The 14,926-nt window shown below is 59.5% G+C and overlaps 7 protein-coding genes across 7 annotated transcripts; 3 read left to right on the top strand and 4 right to left on the bottom strand.

The window, feature by feature from the left end:
* Window positions 1–265: 265 nt before the first annotated feature.
* VTJ04DRAFT_3279 (uncharacterized protein) lies at window positions 266–1,390 on the bottom strand (the record flags this gene model as incomplete). Its single annotated transcript, XM_069361161.1, has 1 exon — window positions 266–1,390. One exon carries the CDS (start codon window positions 1,388–1,390, stop codon window positions 266–268), a length of 1,125 nt encoding a protein of 374 aa, XP_069221800.1.
* Window positions 1,391–1,897: 507 nt separating this feature from the next.
* Window positions 1,898–2,647, top strand: VTJ04DRAFT_3278 (uncharacterized protein; the record flags this gene model as incomplete). Its single annotated transcript, XM_069361160.1, has 3 exons — window positions 1,898–1,913; window positions 2,018–2,220; window positions 2,297–2,647. 3 exons carry the CDS (start codon window positions 1,898–1,900, stop codon window positions 2,645–2,647), a joined length of 570 nt encoding a protein of 189 aa, XP_069221799.1.
* A 98-nt stretch (window positions 2,648–2,745) lies between these two features.
* On the top strand, window positions 2,746–3,130 carry VTJ04DRAFT_3277 (uncharacterized protein; the record flags this gene model as incomplete). The annotated part of the gene is made up of 2 exons (XM_069361159.1): window positions 2,746–2,771; window positions 2,842–3,130. 2 exons carry the CDS (start codon window positions 2,746–2,748, stop codon window positions 3,128–3,130), a joined length of 315 nt encoding a protein of 104 aa, XP_069221798.1.
* Window positions 3,131–3,198: 68 nt separating this feature from the next.
* Window positions 3,199–7,134, bottom strand: VTJ04DRAFT_3276 (uncharacterized protein; the record flags this gene model as incomplete). The annotated part of the gene is made up of 1 exon (XM_069361158.1): window positions 3,199–7,134. The coding sequence occupies one exon, from the start codon at window positions 7,132–7,134 to the stop codon at window positions 3,199–3,201; it is 3,936 nt and encodes a 1,311-aa protein (XP_069221797.1).
* A 3,034-nt stretch (window positions 7,135–10,168) lies between these two features.
* Window positions 10,169–12,538, top strand: VTJ04DRAFT_3275 (uncharacterized protein; the record flags this gene model as incomplete). Its single annotated transcript, XM_069361157.1, has 2 exons — window positions 10,169–10,607; window positions 10,668–12,538. The coding sequence occupies 2 exons, from the start codon at window positions 10,169–10,171 to the stop codon at window positions 12,536–12,538; spliced, it is 2,310 nt and encodes a 769-aa protein (XP_069221796.1).
* A 175-nt stretch (window positions 12,539–12,713) lies between these two features.
* On the bottom strand, window positions 12,714–12,968 carry VTJ04DRAFT_3274 (uncharacterized protein; the record flags this gene model as incomplete). Its single annotated transcript, XM_069361156.1, has 1 exon — window positions 12,714–12,968. One exon carries the CDS (start codon window positions 12,966–12,968, stop codon window positions 12,714–12,716), a length of 255 nt encoding a protein of 84 aa, XP_069221795.1.
* A 732-nt stretch (window positions 12,969–13,700) lies between these two features.
* Window positions 13,701–14,621, bottom strand: VTJ04DRAFT_3273 (uncharacterized protein; the record flags this gene model as incomplete). The annotated part of the gene is made up of 1 exon (XM_069361155.1): window positions 13,701–14,621. One exon carries the CDS (start codon window positions 14,619–14,621, stop codon window positions 13,701–13,703), a length of 921 nt encoding a protein of 306 aa, XP_069221794.1.
* Window positions 14,622–14,926: the final 305 nt, after the last annotated feature.

The following is a 14,926-nucleotide window of genomic DNA, read 5'->3' as shown; positions in this document are numbered from 1 at the left end:
AAGTAAGAAGAGAGAGAGAGAGAGAGAGAGAGAGAGAGAGAGTAGCCTCCTTGATGGGTGATTCCAACGACCCGGTTGCTGCCCAAGCACCTGATGTTTCCATACCTTTCCCATCCCGTTCCCGAACCCATGAGAAACGCCAACGCTATGCAAATGACACAACAAGAAACCGACAAACAAACAGAGAGATGATCCGATTCAAATCCACCGCCACCATCACTCTCCCTCTTCTTCCTCCTCATCACCATCAACACATCCCCCACTCCTAATCCAAATCCATCTTATCCCCCACCGCCGCAATCCCCGCGCTCATGGTCGCCACCTCCCCGGCCGACAACCCGACCCCGACCTCCTTCTCGTCCTCCACAAACACCGCCAGGCCCGCAAACGCCTCAAACATGGCGCGGGCCGTGTAGTCGTCGAACCCGTACCCGCCCGTGATGTGCATCTGATCGGCCTTGTACTTTTCGATGCTGGGGTGCGTGTGCACGCCGGGGAGCACGCGATACCTGCTCGGCGTGAAATCGAGCCCCCCGAAGGGGTCGTACGGCCCGTCGTTGACGGGGGGTTTCTTCTTTTCTTTGAGGCCGCGGATGGAGAGACGGCCGATGTCGGATGTTGTGGTTGGGCCCGAGGAAGAGGAGGAGGAGGCGGCCTCCGCCGCGCCGACGGCCGCGTCCAGCGCGCGTTGGGCCAGCGCCGCCTGCCCGCGGCGTTTGAGCTGGACTTTGTTGAGCTGTTGTTGCTGATCGGGGCCGTTGGCCAGGCTGTCGAGCTCGGCTTCCCTGGACCGCGCGCGGTCGAGCTTCTCCTGCTCCGCCTCGCGCAGGGCGTCCGCCCGCCGCTGGCGCGCCGCGTCCCGCTCCACAGCCAACCGCCGCCGCGCGGCATCGTCGGCGTCGCGGCCCGCGCGGCGGTTGCGCTCGATCTCGGCGCGGTGCTCGGCCTCCCATTGCTGCAGCTTGGCCTCGGCCTCGCGCCGCGCCGCGTCGCTGCCCGAAACGAGATCAAAGGTCAGGTCCTCGACCATCTGCAGGTAGTTGTTGTAGTCTTCGAGGGTATTGAAGTCGTCCTCGACTTTGTTGAAGACGGCGGCGACGCGGCGGCGGATGTCGACCTCGCGCTCGACGGCGAGGTCGCCGAAGAAGGCGGAGCGGAAGCCCTTCCGGCGCAGGGTGCGGTGGCAGCCGGCGTATGGGCATTGGTTGGGCCCGTCGTTGAAAAGGCGGTTGACGCAGTTGACACACATGGAGTGGTAGCATTCCGGGTTGATGAGGAATTCCATGTCTTTGTTGAGGTAGCGCATGGTGTTGCAGACGGGACACCTGTCCTCGGGATCGATGTAGTTGAGGCCCGAGGCGCCCGCGGATGAGCTTGGTTTTCGTGACATTGTGATGATGATGACGATGATGATGATGGGGTTGAGGAGAGAGTTGGCTAGATTACCGATATGTGGTGTTGGAGGAAGATGGGGTTTGATTTGGTGTCATGAATGGAATGAAATGGGCCATTCAAGTCGTTATGAGCACTTAATGGCCCGGGGTCTGGGACGGATGGCTGAGATTTGTAAGAATTGGGGTCGGGTGTTGAAGGCAGGTGATGAGATGTTCAAAGTCACTGAATCTCAGAAGATCCAGGCTGCCCGACCATCCCTGTTGGGCCTGCCCTGCAGCAGCGAGATGCAAGGCTGACAGCCAGCTGTGGGGCATCTGGCAAGGCTGAAGTGGGGACCTGGCAGGGATGCCCCACCCCCACCAGCAGGCAGGAGCTGCTGGAGCTGTCGCATTCCATGTGCTTCGAGATCTCCTGTGCTCTTGGTCACTTCCACCTACACAGTACGCAGGAACATCTCGACTCAACGTCACAAAGACAAGCCCAACCTCACTGACTCACCACCATGGCCGACAACAAAGGTGCGCACACCCTCGATACAAGCCCAACACCTAACCTGTTCATCATCACCCCACCACCTCCAAAGTCCCAACTAACACCATCCGCCCATTCTCAACCAACACAGAGCCCACCGCCGCCGAAGAAGCCGCCGCCCGCGCCAAGGAAAAGGCCGAGCAGGACGCCCTCCCCTACAAATGGCGGCAAACCATCGGCGATGTCGACGTTGACATTACCGTACCCGGCAACCTCAAGGCGCGCGACCTCGTGGTTGACATCAAGAAGAACTCCATCGTGGCGGGCATCAAGGGGCAGGAACCCATTCTTAAGGTGCGTCCACCAACCAACGACCCAACCATGATCACAACATGATCAACTCACCAGCATTCTTTTTGGGTGGGTGCAGGGCGACTTCCCCCACCCCATCCGCACCGACGACAGCACCTGGACGCTGACCACGGCGCCCGACGGCACCAAAACCATCGAGATCCACCTGGACAAGGTCAACAAGATGGAATGGTGGGCGCACGTGGTGACGGACGCGCCCAAGATCGACGTGACCAAGATCGTGCCCGAGACCTCCAAGCTCTCGGACCTGGACGGCGAGACGCGCAGCCTCGTCGAGAAAATGATGTACGACCAGCGCCAAAAGGAGCTGGGCTTGCCCACCAGCGACGAGCAAAAGAAGATGGAGATCCTCAAAAAGTTTCAGGAGCAGCATCCCGAGATGGACTTTAGCAAGGCAAAGATTAATTGAAATTCAACCGACTATTTGTTTCTTGGGCGGCATTGTGGCTATGTAGTAGGGAGTGCTGGTTGTTGAGCTACTACGAGTATCGTAATACCAGTAGCCGTATGCGTGCTCTTGATAGTGATAAGATGTATGACGGGACAACGTCTGTGACATGACCTGCACTAGGATGGACAGCGTGGAAAGAGAATCACCTGCAGAGTGGAGAGGGGAAAAGAAGATACAGCCCAGCTTCTACGCCTTATATTTTTTTGCGCCTCCTCACTCCGCTTCTGGCGCCGGTCCTCCAGAAACGAGCGTGCCACTCTGTACCTCTACATTGCCGTTGATATAGGAGGTAGGTCTGTCCATACAACCCACAGCAGTCCAACCCAACTCTCCCATTGCGCTGCCCGGTTCGGCGCAGGATATGGAGTCCTTGTGACCGCCCCCAGGAGCCAGAGACAAGATGGCCCTCCAGCACCATGGAAGTCCAGACAACAACAATAACAACAACCCCGCCGCCAACAACACCGAGCTTGCTTTTTCCCCAACCACCGCCAGACCAAGGTTGTCTCTTACTTCCCCTCCTCCACCGCCGTCCCATCCTCTTTATTTTCACCAGCGCCACCATCCTTCTCCTTCCTCCCCTTCTTCCCAAAGTTACTCAACCACCTCCCAGCTTTTCCCTCCTTACTCTTCCCCACTGCTGGGCTATTGCTGTTGTTGCTGCTGATGCTGATGCTGTTGGCCCCCTCATCCCCGGTGGCGGCGTCCGTCACAGACTCCAAATCCCCAATGCTCGAAGCCCCGCCGGCGCTGGCGACGCTGCTCGGCCCTTTCTTAAACAACCCGCCGGCGGCCGCATTGCTGCTACCACCAACACCGCTCTCGGTGGTGCTAAACGAAGCGGATGAATCCTTCACACCGCCGCCGCTGGCGCTGGCATTACCACCACCACCAGCAACGGTAGTAGCAGTACCGCCTCCAGCCGCATCCTTACCACCCTTATTCCCCTCGCTGCTGCTGCTCAGCCGGCCCGTGATGCTAAACTTGCTGGAGCTGCCCTTGCGGAACAGTTTCCGGACGACGTTGTTGCCTTCATCCTTGAAGCTGCTCGACAAGGCGGGAGCAGCACCAGCACCAGCACCACTACCGCCGCCGCTGGTCGCCTCCGACGGGGTATTCGAAAACGAAACGTCCAGCGACAAAGACTCGCGCGACTCGGAGACGGTCGTCGAGGTCTGGGTGTGCACCGACAGCCCGCCGTCGCGGGACTTGCGGGGTTCAAGCGGGGAGTAGGAGGAGGATTCGGGGTCAAAAAGATGGTTGTTGTTGTTGCTGCTGTTGCTGTTGCTGTTAAGGTCGGGGGAGCCGGCATCTTTGGTGGCGGCGGAGGACGACTTGGATTTCTCCTTGCCCTCCTTTTTGGCTTTTTCCTTCTTCTCCGCCTTGCCGCTCTTCTCCTTCCCAGCATCCTTGCCCTCCTTCTCGGGCTTGTTGCTCTTGAAGAACGACGCGATGTTAAACGCCGGCGCGTTCGGGTTCAACTTACCCCCCGCACTACCGCCGCCGCTACCACCGCTGCCACCGCTTCCTCCTCCTGATCCTCCGCGTGACTGCTGGTTCGGCGGACGACTACCAATCACCCCGACCTCGTTCACGTTCGGCGCCAGCATTTCCTCGCCGAGGATCTCGTCTTCCGCCGAGGCCAGGCTGGTCTTGAGCGCCGACGGCGACCCCTGCAGGGACGGACGGCGCGAGGGCCCGCGCGACCACGCGCTGGGCGACCACAGCCTGCTACTGCCCTTGCCGAGGTCGCCGGGCTGGAGACCCCAGATGGAGTTAGAATCGGTTGACGGGCGCGGGAGTTCGGCCGACGCGATGCTCTCCGGTCGGGGGCTGTGGTCGTCCCTGTCCGGCAACAGCCCGCTGCCGGGCGTCCGGTGGTGGGAGCCAAACAACCCGAACCCGCGCGAAAAGCCGGTCCGAGAAGCGGGCGCGGTGCCCGCAGCGGCAGCCATGGCTTCCCCGATTTCCGGGCCAACAGAGTTGCGGTTGAACATGCCCCAGCCGCTCGTCAGGCTGGTGCGGCGGCGGTTGAAGCCGTCCAGGTCATCGGTTTGCTTGGGAAACGACTGGCTCTGGCCAGGCTTAAGGCTGCCGAAGGGGATTCCCTCCTGCCCGACGGTCTTAGCGTGTCGGGAGCGTTGGAACGGGAAGAGCCCGGCCAGTTTGCTGTTCGAGGGCGGTTCGGTGCTGACAGGGGAGGTCGTATGCAGGGACAAGCGGTCGGCGGCATCGTTTTGGAATGGCGGAAAGGGGAGGTGGCTTGACGAGCCGTGCGGGCTGGAGAAGATGTTGAGCGATTTGCCTGAAGAGGCGGGGGACTGAGGCGCATGGTCCGGGGAAGCTCGGCGCTGCTGTTGGGGAGGCTGGATCGGCGGTTGCTGTTGGGTTTGGCCCTGGGGCTGGGTCTGAGTGAGAAAGGAATCAGGCGGAAACCGGGACGCCGAACCCGGATCGTCCTCCTCAACATCATCGTCCAGGTCGGCCATCAAGTTGGATGGCAGGAGAGCCGTGGCGGATGGGCTGAGTGGGGCACTCCTCAGGCTCAACTCATCCACGCGGGACATCTCGGCGTGATCCAAAAATGGCCCAAATCCGGGAGGGACGTTGGCAGACCGAACACTCGCGAATCCGGCGGGCGCCGTAGCGATGGTGGTATCGATCTGCGGAAATATAGGCATCGGAGTTGGGACAGACACCCCCGGCATCGTAGTGGCTGGTCTGCCGCGTCGTCCCAGGTGAGCAGCAGTGGCTGCCGCCGCGGCGACCGCCGCGTGGTCGACGTCTCCTCCCAAGCCCGGCGGCGCGCCGGCTTGGCCATACAGGGCGTAGTGGTTATGCTGGAGGGGGATCTGTTGCACCTGGATGGTGAGAATACGGAGCTGCTCGTCGAGGCTTCTGCCGCGCTTGGTCTCGAACGTCGTAATCTCCTGGAGTTCCCTTCCCACCCCAGAACGGTACCACTCGCGGCGCTCCTCCGACAGCTTCTCCCGCCACTCCCCATCCTCCTCCCCGCCGGGCAGCAGTTTCCGGGCCGCCTCCAGTTCCTTCACCTGCTCGCGTTTTTCCTTGAGCTCGGCCTCGAGGCGCGAGCACTCGGCCTGCAGGCCTCCGTTCTCCTCGCGGGCCTGCTCCACCTTTTGATCCCTCTCCTCCTCGAGTTCGCCCATCTGGCGGGCAAAGTTCTCGCGCTCTTTGCGCATTTCGTTGACGCTCTTTTCCCACTTGGCGATGCTCTCGTATAGCTTGGCACGCTCGTTCTGCTTCTCCTTGAGGGCCTTCTCCTTCTGGGCCCGGCGCTGCATGGCATTGCGCATGGTCCGGTCCGTGGCATGTACATCCTTCCTGAGCCGTTCCGTCTGCTCCTCCTTTTTCTTTTGTTCCCTCCTCTTTTCTTGCTTCTCTGCTTCTAGTTCCTCCATGAGTATTTTGTTATCTCCCTCCTCCTTTGCAATCTGTGCCAACACATCCTCCGTTTCTTTTCGTATTCCCTCAAACTTTTGCGTCAACTCGGGTAGTGACTGTTCATCGGCCGGGTCTTGCACCGGCGGTGGTGGTTGCGGTGTTGGGGGTTGGTCGAGGCTCGTCGTAGATGGCGAGTGGCGGCGCGTCACCGTATTTCGTCGAGGGCCCGGCCCAGGGGCGGCGTTTGGTTCGCGGCATGGCGGAGTGAGGATGGCCGTCGGCTCCTGAATGGTCGGAACCTCGAGAGCGGGGAAAGGACTGCGGGGAGCGCCGGTTTCGTCCACCTCGGTCGGGGTGGCCACGGGTCGGGCCTCTTCGGGCACAAAGTTGGACGGCAGGCGGGAGTTGCCCAGCTGGGGGCGGCCGTCGCGGCTGAAGGTCCTCAGGCGAATGACGCGGCTGCCGGCCTGGAAGTTGTTGGAGCCCACGGCGATGACGCGGACGTTGTAGAAGTGGTCGGGCTTCAGGCCGCTGACGACAATGGCGGGTTCTTGATTCGCGGCCACCTCGCCCACCACAACGCCATTCACCTGGATCAGAAACTTGACAACGGAGCGGTTCGCGGGGGCGCGTGTCCAATGGATGGTCGCAGCATCGGCACGGATTTCGGCGAGGGAAACGTCAGGGGGGTCGGGAACGTCGACGCCGAGGATGTTGATGAGCTCCGGGACAGGCTTCCATAAGGTCTGCCATGCCCTGCGGACGAGCCAGGCCACGGCAATGCCCGTGACCAGCATGTTGGCGTGGCCCAAGAGAACGAGATGGACGCGGGAGGTGGCAAGGGCGTCGGCGACACTCGTGTAGGCCGAGGCGGACAGGTCGCGGCACAGGTCGGGAGCGACGGCCCAGAGGAAGAGGGCGGCGCCGGCGCCGGCGATGAGGTTGATGCGGGCGGTCTTGGGCTCAGTGAACCACCAGGCGAGACTGGCAGACAGGACGAGGAACGTGGGCACCACCGTCGTCCAGGGAATCCATAACATGACGCTATTTCTCGGGCCGATGATGGGGGGTTGTCGTCTGGACGGCGGGAGGGGGACCGGCGTGCGTTCGAGAGAGGGAAAGGGGGGTGTGTAGGCTAAGAAAAGGTAGGGGGGTGAAGAAAAAAAGGGTTTGTGACAAAAAGGAAACGCTGAGAGTGGGAGAGAAAAGAGGGAGTGGTGGGAACGGGAGTGGGGGTCAGACGCATTCGAGATGGCACCTCCAAAAAGCTGGGAAACACATGGCTTGATGGAGGTGAAAAAAACAAGATGCACCGCAGTGGGAAGAGCCGAGATCTGCTTGGCTTGGAGCTTGGCTGTTTTCTGCCCGGCCGGGTGCTTGCTTGCCTGTTCAGGCTGTTGGATGCTGATGGCGGTTGGGCCCCAGTGGCGGACGGGCCGCTAACGTTAGCGTGCAAAGCGCTGCAAGGACCTAGGTAAGGATGCCAGCGGCCGCTGGATTGATCCGTTCCAGGTGCAGCGAAGATTCTGCCGACCTGAACCGTGCTCAATTGCAAGGGCCGGCATCCACCATCATCCATCAGAGGATCCACTTCCAGGTTCAATCCAAGCAACGCTCCACTCCGCTCAAGCATCACCTTCGGCGCCGGACACTCCCGACTTTCGGCCATGTCCAACGCCGGCTGTCATACCCATCTCGGACTGCTCCGGATCGGCCGAGGACAAAAGCCCAAGCTTATTATTTCGCCTACCGGTATTTGGACAGTAATGCTACGCTTGGAACAGAGGGCCATGGGCAAGAAAAGCACGTGAATTCAATCAAATGTCCAAAATCCCTGACGTCAACGTCAATTGCGCCAGGACACAACCAACTCGACCTTTGGGTTGAATGCTGTGTAGAGACGTGGATGAAAAAAAAGGTTTAGGCTAGCTGGGTAAGCATCGTGATCCCGTTACGGCTATTCATGCCCTTCTGCCACCATCCTCTGGAGGATTCTTGCATCCTGTCCATAGGTACTTGGGATGATAGGAAATGTCTCTGGATTTCAGGGATCATCTCATCTCAAACTTGTGGTTTCTGTGTTTCAACCCAGGAAGCATTCGGCTGGTGCCGGACGTGTCGTGTGCTGTGATGGATTTTTGTCTCTACTGCCCGGGTCAACTTTGAGATGGGATAACAAGTCCAAAGATGCGAGCTGGCCGTATTGTCTGCTCCAATGCGATGCTCCCGATGTGCGTACGACTTACTGAGAGGAAGTCGAGTGAAGATTGTCTAGGTATACGGAGACCTATTCCTCCGTACCTCTGCAGCGAACGGAGCACAGCAACCACGCAGAGTTCAACGCCGTCGCAACCCGGCATTGCTTTGCCCGGCTGTCCTCTTCGGGCAAGACGCCGGGTCTCCGGGCGCATTCCCGCTGCCCCATTCTACCGGCTTGAGCGCCCGGACGCAACCTGAGGCCCCGTCACAGCTTTAACCCCGGATTCCCGCTCAGCTGATCTGCTTGGCCGCCGCCGCCTTGCGCATCCCGTCTTCCGTCATCCCCAACAACCCCAGCCAGCCACGCTCCCGCCCCGACGGTTGGTCCCAATGCAAGTGAGATCGTACGTAAGCAACCAGCAGACCCAATGGTTCAACGGGCGGATGAATCAACGGCTCATGATTCCCTGATTTCCCCGCGCACATCCCGCAAGGATCTGAGCATCACATCACTGGGCATACAGTAGCGTACCTTGGATACCTGAGCTGCCCCCGTTTGAAATGCGCATCCCTCACGGCTCTAGGTAAGCAATAGTATGCACATACTATTGCCCCGACCTGGCAATCCGTACACAACACAACATACCTGGGCATAACTAAAGTGAGAATTGAGCGAACATGTTCATGTCCGACATTATGACATCAGCATGGCGGTAAGTAAAAAAGGGAATAAAAAGGGACGACCCTGGATCTTGCGACAAGGGGCCCGAAGGAGCCGGCGGAAACTTGGAAGTCGATAAAGTGGAAGAAGTTCTAGAGCTTGGCAGGGACAAAGTGGAAGCAATGACCCACCAGCCAATCACGGCTGCGCGACGGCCAGACAGCGAGCCCGCCGGGCGGTCAATTTCGGGCTTGCGGGGCACACGGGGACTCGCAGCCTCGCCTTTCCAGTGGATAAAGTCGCTGAAGCTACGGGTCCAGTGTCCGGCCGCATGGAGCCTGGAGCTGGAGCCCTGTTTGGCGGGGCCCGGGGCTCGGCGGTTTGGCCCATTGGGGCATGTGGGCGTTTGTTGAGTCCTCGTGATTGCGACTCGGCGTCGATTCATCGATCCAGGGCATGGACATGTCTCTCATCAGGACTTCATCTTGAACATCCCCCCTCAAACTCCTTTTCCCCCTTTCCCTCTTCCATCTCCCCCGTGTGGTCGACGACATGGCCGGGTCCCTTTCGCACTGATCAAACCCAACGACGCCTTATTCTGCATCTTGCATCGACCAGTCCGACGAAAAGCAGGGACCCGACCTTCTGCCGTGCTTGTCTGTCAGTCATTCTGTGTCGCCACACACCAACTTTGAACCTCAACGGTCAACGGACGCATGCACGCTGCACGTCCATGTCCATGTCTTGATTCTTGATCTCTCGGTGCCCAAATCTGCTGTTTCCAGACCTCCATCTCGAGCTGTCGAATTTTTTTTTTCGACCGTCCAGCTTCTGGAGTTGCCCCGAGTAAACCTGCATCTGGCCGGGTTTGTCGATTTGTATCTGTCTCATTCCAATTCCAAGTCTTCCCGCGGATCCCGGCCACTCGACGTTCCGCCTGGATTCCAGTGTCTCACGACCAGCGCTGCCGGAACCAGCTATCTCACTCTTGAAGTCTCGCCACGTCCGTGTCCGCATAATAACTACATAACGCCTCATCGTCTTCCCTGGAAGTTTCAGCTTTCGCCCAGAGCAACCAGATCTTTGCGCCCGCAATCTTAGCACCGTCGCACGACTTGGTCATCTGGCCCTTTCGCTGCACATATCCATCCTCCTATTTCCAAGAGCGCACCCTATCTTCTTCCGGTCCTTCCCGGGCCGACGTCACCACCACCATGCAGTACGTCCGGAACTTGAGCGATTCGGTCTCGACGGCCTGGAATTCCATCAACCCTGCCACTCTCAGCGGCGCCATCGACGTAATCGTGGTGGAGCGGGAAGATGGCAGCCTTGCATGCTCTCCCTTTCATGTGCGCTTCGGCAAGTTCTCCTTGCTGCGCCCTTACGAAAAGAAGGTCGAATTCAAGGTCAATGGCGTCAAGCAACCATATCCCATGAAGCTGGGTGAGGGCGGCGAGGCCTTCTTCGTCTTCGAAACCAGCGACACCATCCCCAAAAGCCTGCAAACATCGCCCCTCGTATCTCCTGCCTCCAGTCCGCCCTTGAACGCCGTGCAAAACGGCCAGCCACCATTACAGGAACCGGAGTCGCTTGACCTGAACGACCGGTCGTCGGGCAGCTTGAAGCCGTCGCCAACACTCGTCCGACGGGATGGTACGTTTCTCCGAAGTGCATCCTCTACGTCAGGGTGGCTTGTTGACTAACACATGATAGGCCTGCTTACCCCGCGGTCCTCCTCGCCCGAGCTTCAAAGGGGCTCCCCTCACTCTTTGGATGGCCCATGCAACCACAATGAGGAGCTCATGCTCCGGGCCGGCCGGAGGACCTCAAGCGACCACGGTTCCAACCACGGCGACAGCAGCTCGCGACGCTCCGAGAGGTCCCGGAGCCCACCACCTTTGTCCCCGGCCGAGGCCATGAAACGGGCCCTCAACCTGTCGAGTCAGCTGGCAGCCGTCAACATCCCTACCCACGTCACGGAGACCGGCGACCTGATGTTGGACATGACGGGGTTCAAGGATAACGACGAGGATGCCATCCGCGCCGAGATCCTGGCTCGCAAGGTGCTGTCTGAGGAGTTGGACGGCAACTACGATATCGGCGCCCTCATTGGCGTCGACGAACGCGGTAACCTCTGGATCTACAGCAGCGAGGAAGCCAAGGATGCCGCCCTCAGGCGCGCCATGGAGTCGGCATTGCGCAGCCCGTCCCCGGGGCCCAACGACGCCGCTTCCGATCCCGGATATCAGAGTGACGGTAGCGACGTCACGGCGTCCCCCACGGCAAGCTCCCATCGGCGCAGCGAGTCGGACGCCGGTCAGACCGCAACATCGCAGACCCCTCCTAGTTCCCCTGGCTCGTCAGCGGCCGGCGATCCGAATCGCAACTACGCCAAGACGCTGCGGCTGACTAGCGATCAGCTCAAGGCGTTGAACCTCAAGCCGGGAGAGAACACCATGAGCTTTACCGTCAACCGCGCCACGTGCCAAGCGTACATGTTTCTCTGGAGGTACGACACACCCGTCGTCATCTCCGACATTGACGGCACCATCACCAAGTCGGACGCCCTGGGCCACGTGCTCAACATGATCGGCCGCGACTGGACCCACGCCGGCGTCGCCAAGCTCTATTCGGACATCGCTGCCAACGGCTACAACATCATGTACCTGACCAGCCGCTCCGTCGGACAGGCCGACACCACGCGCGCCTACCTGTCAGGCATCGTGCAGGACGGCTACCGCCTGCCGCGCGGCCCCACCATCCTCTCGCCGGACCGCACCATGGCGGCGCTGCGCCGGGAAATCTACCTCCGCAAGCCGCACATCTTCAAGATGTCGACGCTGCGCGACATTCGCAGCCTCTACGGGCCGGACCGCACCCCGTTCTACGCCGGGTTCGGCAACCGCTTCACGGACCAGATCTCATACCGCACCGTCGACGTGCCGCGGACGCGCATCTTCACCATCAACTCCAACGCCGAGGTGTCGCGGGACTTGTTGACCCTGGGCAAGGTCAAGCTGAGCTACGTCAACATGACGGAGGTGGTGGACCACTACTTCCCGCCAGTGGGCACGCTGGTGAAGGGCGGCGGGGAGGAGTACACGGATTTCCGGTACTGGAGGGATCAGCCGTTGGAGCTGGATGAGTTTTCGGCTAGTGAGGATGAGGAGGAAGAGGAGGTTGATGAAGAGGAGGAGGAAGAGGAGTTGGATGAGGAGGATGAAGAGTATGACGACGAGGACGAAGAGGAAGTGGGTGAAGGAATGGCGGATAGTTACATGTCCCGCGGCTCCGGGGACGAAGAGCTGGAAGAGGAGGAAGAGGAGTATTATGAAGAAGATGAAGAGGGGGTGAGGGAGTCGATTGAAGATGAAGAGTATGACGATGCAGAGGAGGAAGTGGAGGACGTGGAGGAGGAAGTCGAGGCAGCGAAAGCCGAGATGGAGGAGGTTGGGAGAAGGGCACGAGAGGAGTCGGCGGCCGTCATCGGCGGCAACGGACCAAGGGGGAGGACGGTCCATGACGTTGATGCGGAGCTGATGACGGGGTTGAGGAATTTGAAGATGGAGGAGCCGCGGCGGTAGGCAGTGAGCGGTGAGAGCGAACATTTTATTTGTTCTGAACGGGTGTGGAGGGGGGAGGGGATTCAACTCTCCTTCCTGACTGAATGAGGGTGAGGATGCCAGCGGAGCAGCATCACTTTTGTTTTTTCTCTTTTTGTTGTTTCTTGATCGTTGGGTTTTGGGTGGGCGGGACAGGTTACAGATAGATCTGGCGGTGGTTCTTCGGGTTGTTTGTTGTCGCTGGTTTGTTGGTTTGGTGGTCTGTTGGTCTGTTGTTGATCCATAAACACTGGACACATAGACATGGCAAAGACATGGCAAGACATGGCATGGCTTCCTTCATGAAGGAGAAGAAGGGAGGGATGGAGCCAGGGAAAATGCTGGTACGGAGGAGGGGATACATACCGAACATCCCGCCCGTCCGTGTGTAAGCATCATCAAGCTCAAGCATCTCTGTTTGACTACTGCTGCATTACCTTGACCTACCTGACCTCCCCTATCTCACTCGGGAGGTGAGTAGGGAGGGACTTGTATTTGCATAGCGCGGCGTATACCAGGGAGGGATTTTTTTTCTGTATTTCTTATAATAAGTACTTTGTTCAACAAGAATTAGACTTGGTCATCAAGGTTTTTCAGCCATGGTTCAGTAGCTACGGTATTGTTTTTGTGAACGCCTAACCTCGGGCAGGTCGTCCATCAGCCTTCGTGACTTAGCTAGGTGGTACCGTAGGGTAAGCGAGGTCCCTACCTGGGGTACAGGAGGTAGTTGAGTTCCCAGTGTACGGCGTGCCTCCAAGACTCCCTTTGAGCTAGTAGTCCCCAGATATCGAGTAACTCTCAAGTGAAATCAAGGGAAAACGCAAGCTAAGTCTGAATCAGTCCTTGGTTTTGAAAGAGGAGAGAGAGTGGTCAATGATGGTCAATTGTGCGTTCTCTATAATAGGCCCAGCAGATCGGGCATGGCTTCATCCAACAATCGAACGGGGTTCCATTTGAGTGAGGCTCTAAGTATCATCACCACAATGATCTGCCCAGATAAACGCCAACGACGCCTTCTCGTTGCAGAATCCCCTCTTTGTTGCTTGAAAATGACAAACAAACAAAATTCCGAATCTCCAGAGCTGGAGTATCAAAGGCATCGATCGTTCGCCACGCCATGGAATACAACCGAACGGTTAACCCTTTACGCCTCCGCCATCTCCTCATCCTCCAAATCATCCCCAAACACATCATCCATCGTACCCCCCTCCACCCCGTCCCCTCCGACGTCCTCCGTCTCCATCGCCTCCCCTGCACCACCGGGGCCATCCACTGCCATCTTATCCCCGTCCTCCTCCTCGCTGCTCTCGTCGCTCCCATCCTCCTGCCCCGCCCACACATCCCTCAACCCCCACGACACACCGCTCAGGACAAACCTCTCCCCGGGCAGCCTCACCCCCCACTCGCTGGGCTGAACGCGGGGCAGGGCAATCTTGTTCCTCTCCCTTGCCAGCTCCATCAGCCACTCCTTGCTGGCGCCGCCGCCACCCCCGCCGCCGCCGATGCCCGCCACCCCGCCGCCCGAGCCGCCCCCGCGGAATTGATATCCCAACCGGCTCGCGATGGCCAGCTGCACGGCGCTGGCCGTGATGGCGGCGTCGCCGGCGTTGACGGGGGCCGCGCCGCTCGCCGCGCTGGGGCGCGCGCCCGCGTGCGAGACGTACGGGTCCGCGGCGAGATGTAAGGCGTCGGACAGCACGCTGGCGGTGTGCCGGTAGGCGAAGTCGAGGAGGAGCAGCGGGACGCGTTGCTCGAACGAGGTGACGCCTTGGGCGGTGAGGAGGAGTTCGAGGGTGCGGGCGTCGCGGGGCCGAGGGGCGGAGGTGGTTTGGTTGTTGGAGGAGGAGTTTGTCGGTTGGGATTGTTGGGGTTGTTGTTGTTGTTGCTGCTGCTGTTGTTGTTGGGATGGTTGCGAGGCGGGGGGTTGGGATTGGGATTGGGATTGTGATCCTCCTGCGGCGGTCTGGGTGGATTGTGTTGCTTGTTGTTGTGTGCTGGGAGCGCTTTGGGAGGAGGGAGGGACGCCGTTGGTTTGCGGCGCTGCCGCGACGGCTGGGGCGGACATGGTGGAGAGAGAGAAGAAAGAAAGGGTTGTTGAAGAAGCCTCCGATTGATTGCGTGTGGGGTGGATGAAGTACCCGAGGTCAATCAATGGAGGGAATCGAGTCGGGACGAGAATCGGTCGATGGGGATTGTGTTGAAAAAACACGCGAGTCGATGCGAGGTTGGCAGCAGCGTGGTTTGGGGGATGGATTCGATGGATTAATGGCGCCTGGGTTGAAAGAGAGGAGATTTCCGAGTTGAATTGCAGTCGGAGAAAGAAAGTTGATGACGAGGTTGAGAAGTGAAGGCAGGCAGCTTGTTCGGTTC

The sequence above is a fragment of the Mycothermus thermophilus genome (genome assembly GCF_041956435.1).
Source record: "Mycothermus thermophilus strain CBS 625.91 unplaced genomic scaffold VTJ04scaffold_2, whole genome shotgun sequence".
Lineage (NCBI taxonomy): Eukaryota > Fungi > Ascomycota > Sordariomycetes > Sordariales > Chaetomiaceae > Mycothermus > Mycothermus thermophilus.
This window is presented reverse-complemented; position numbering and strand designations above follow the sequence as displayed.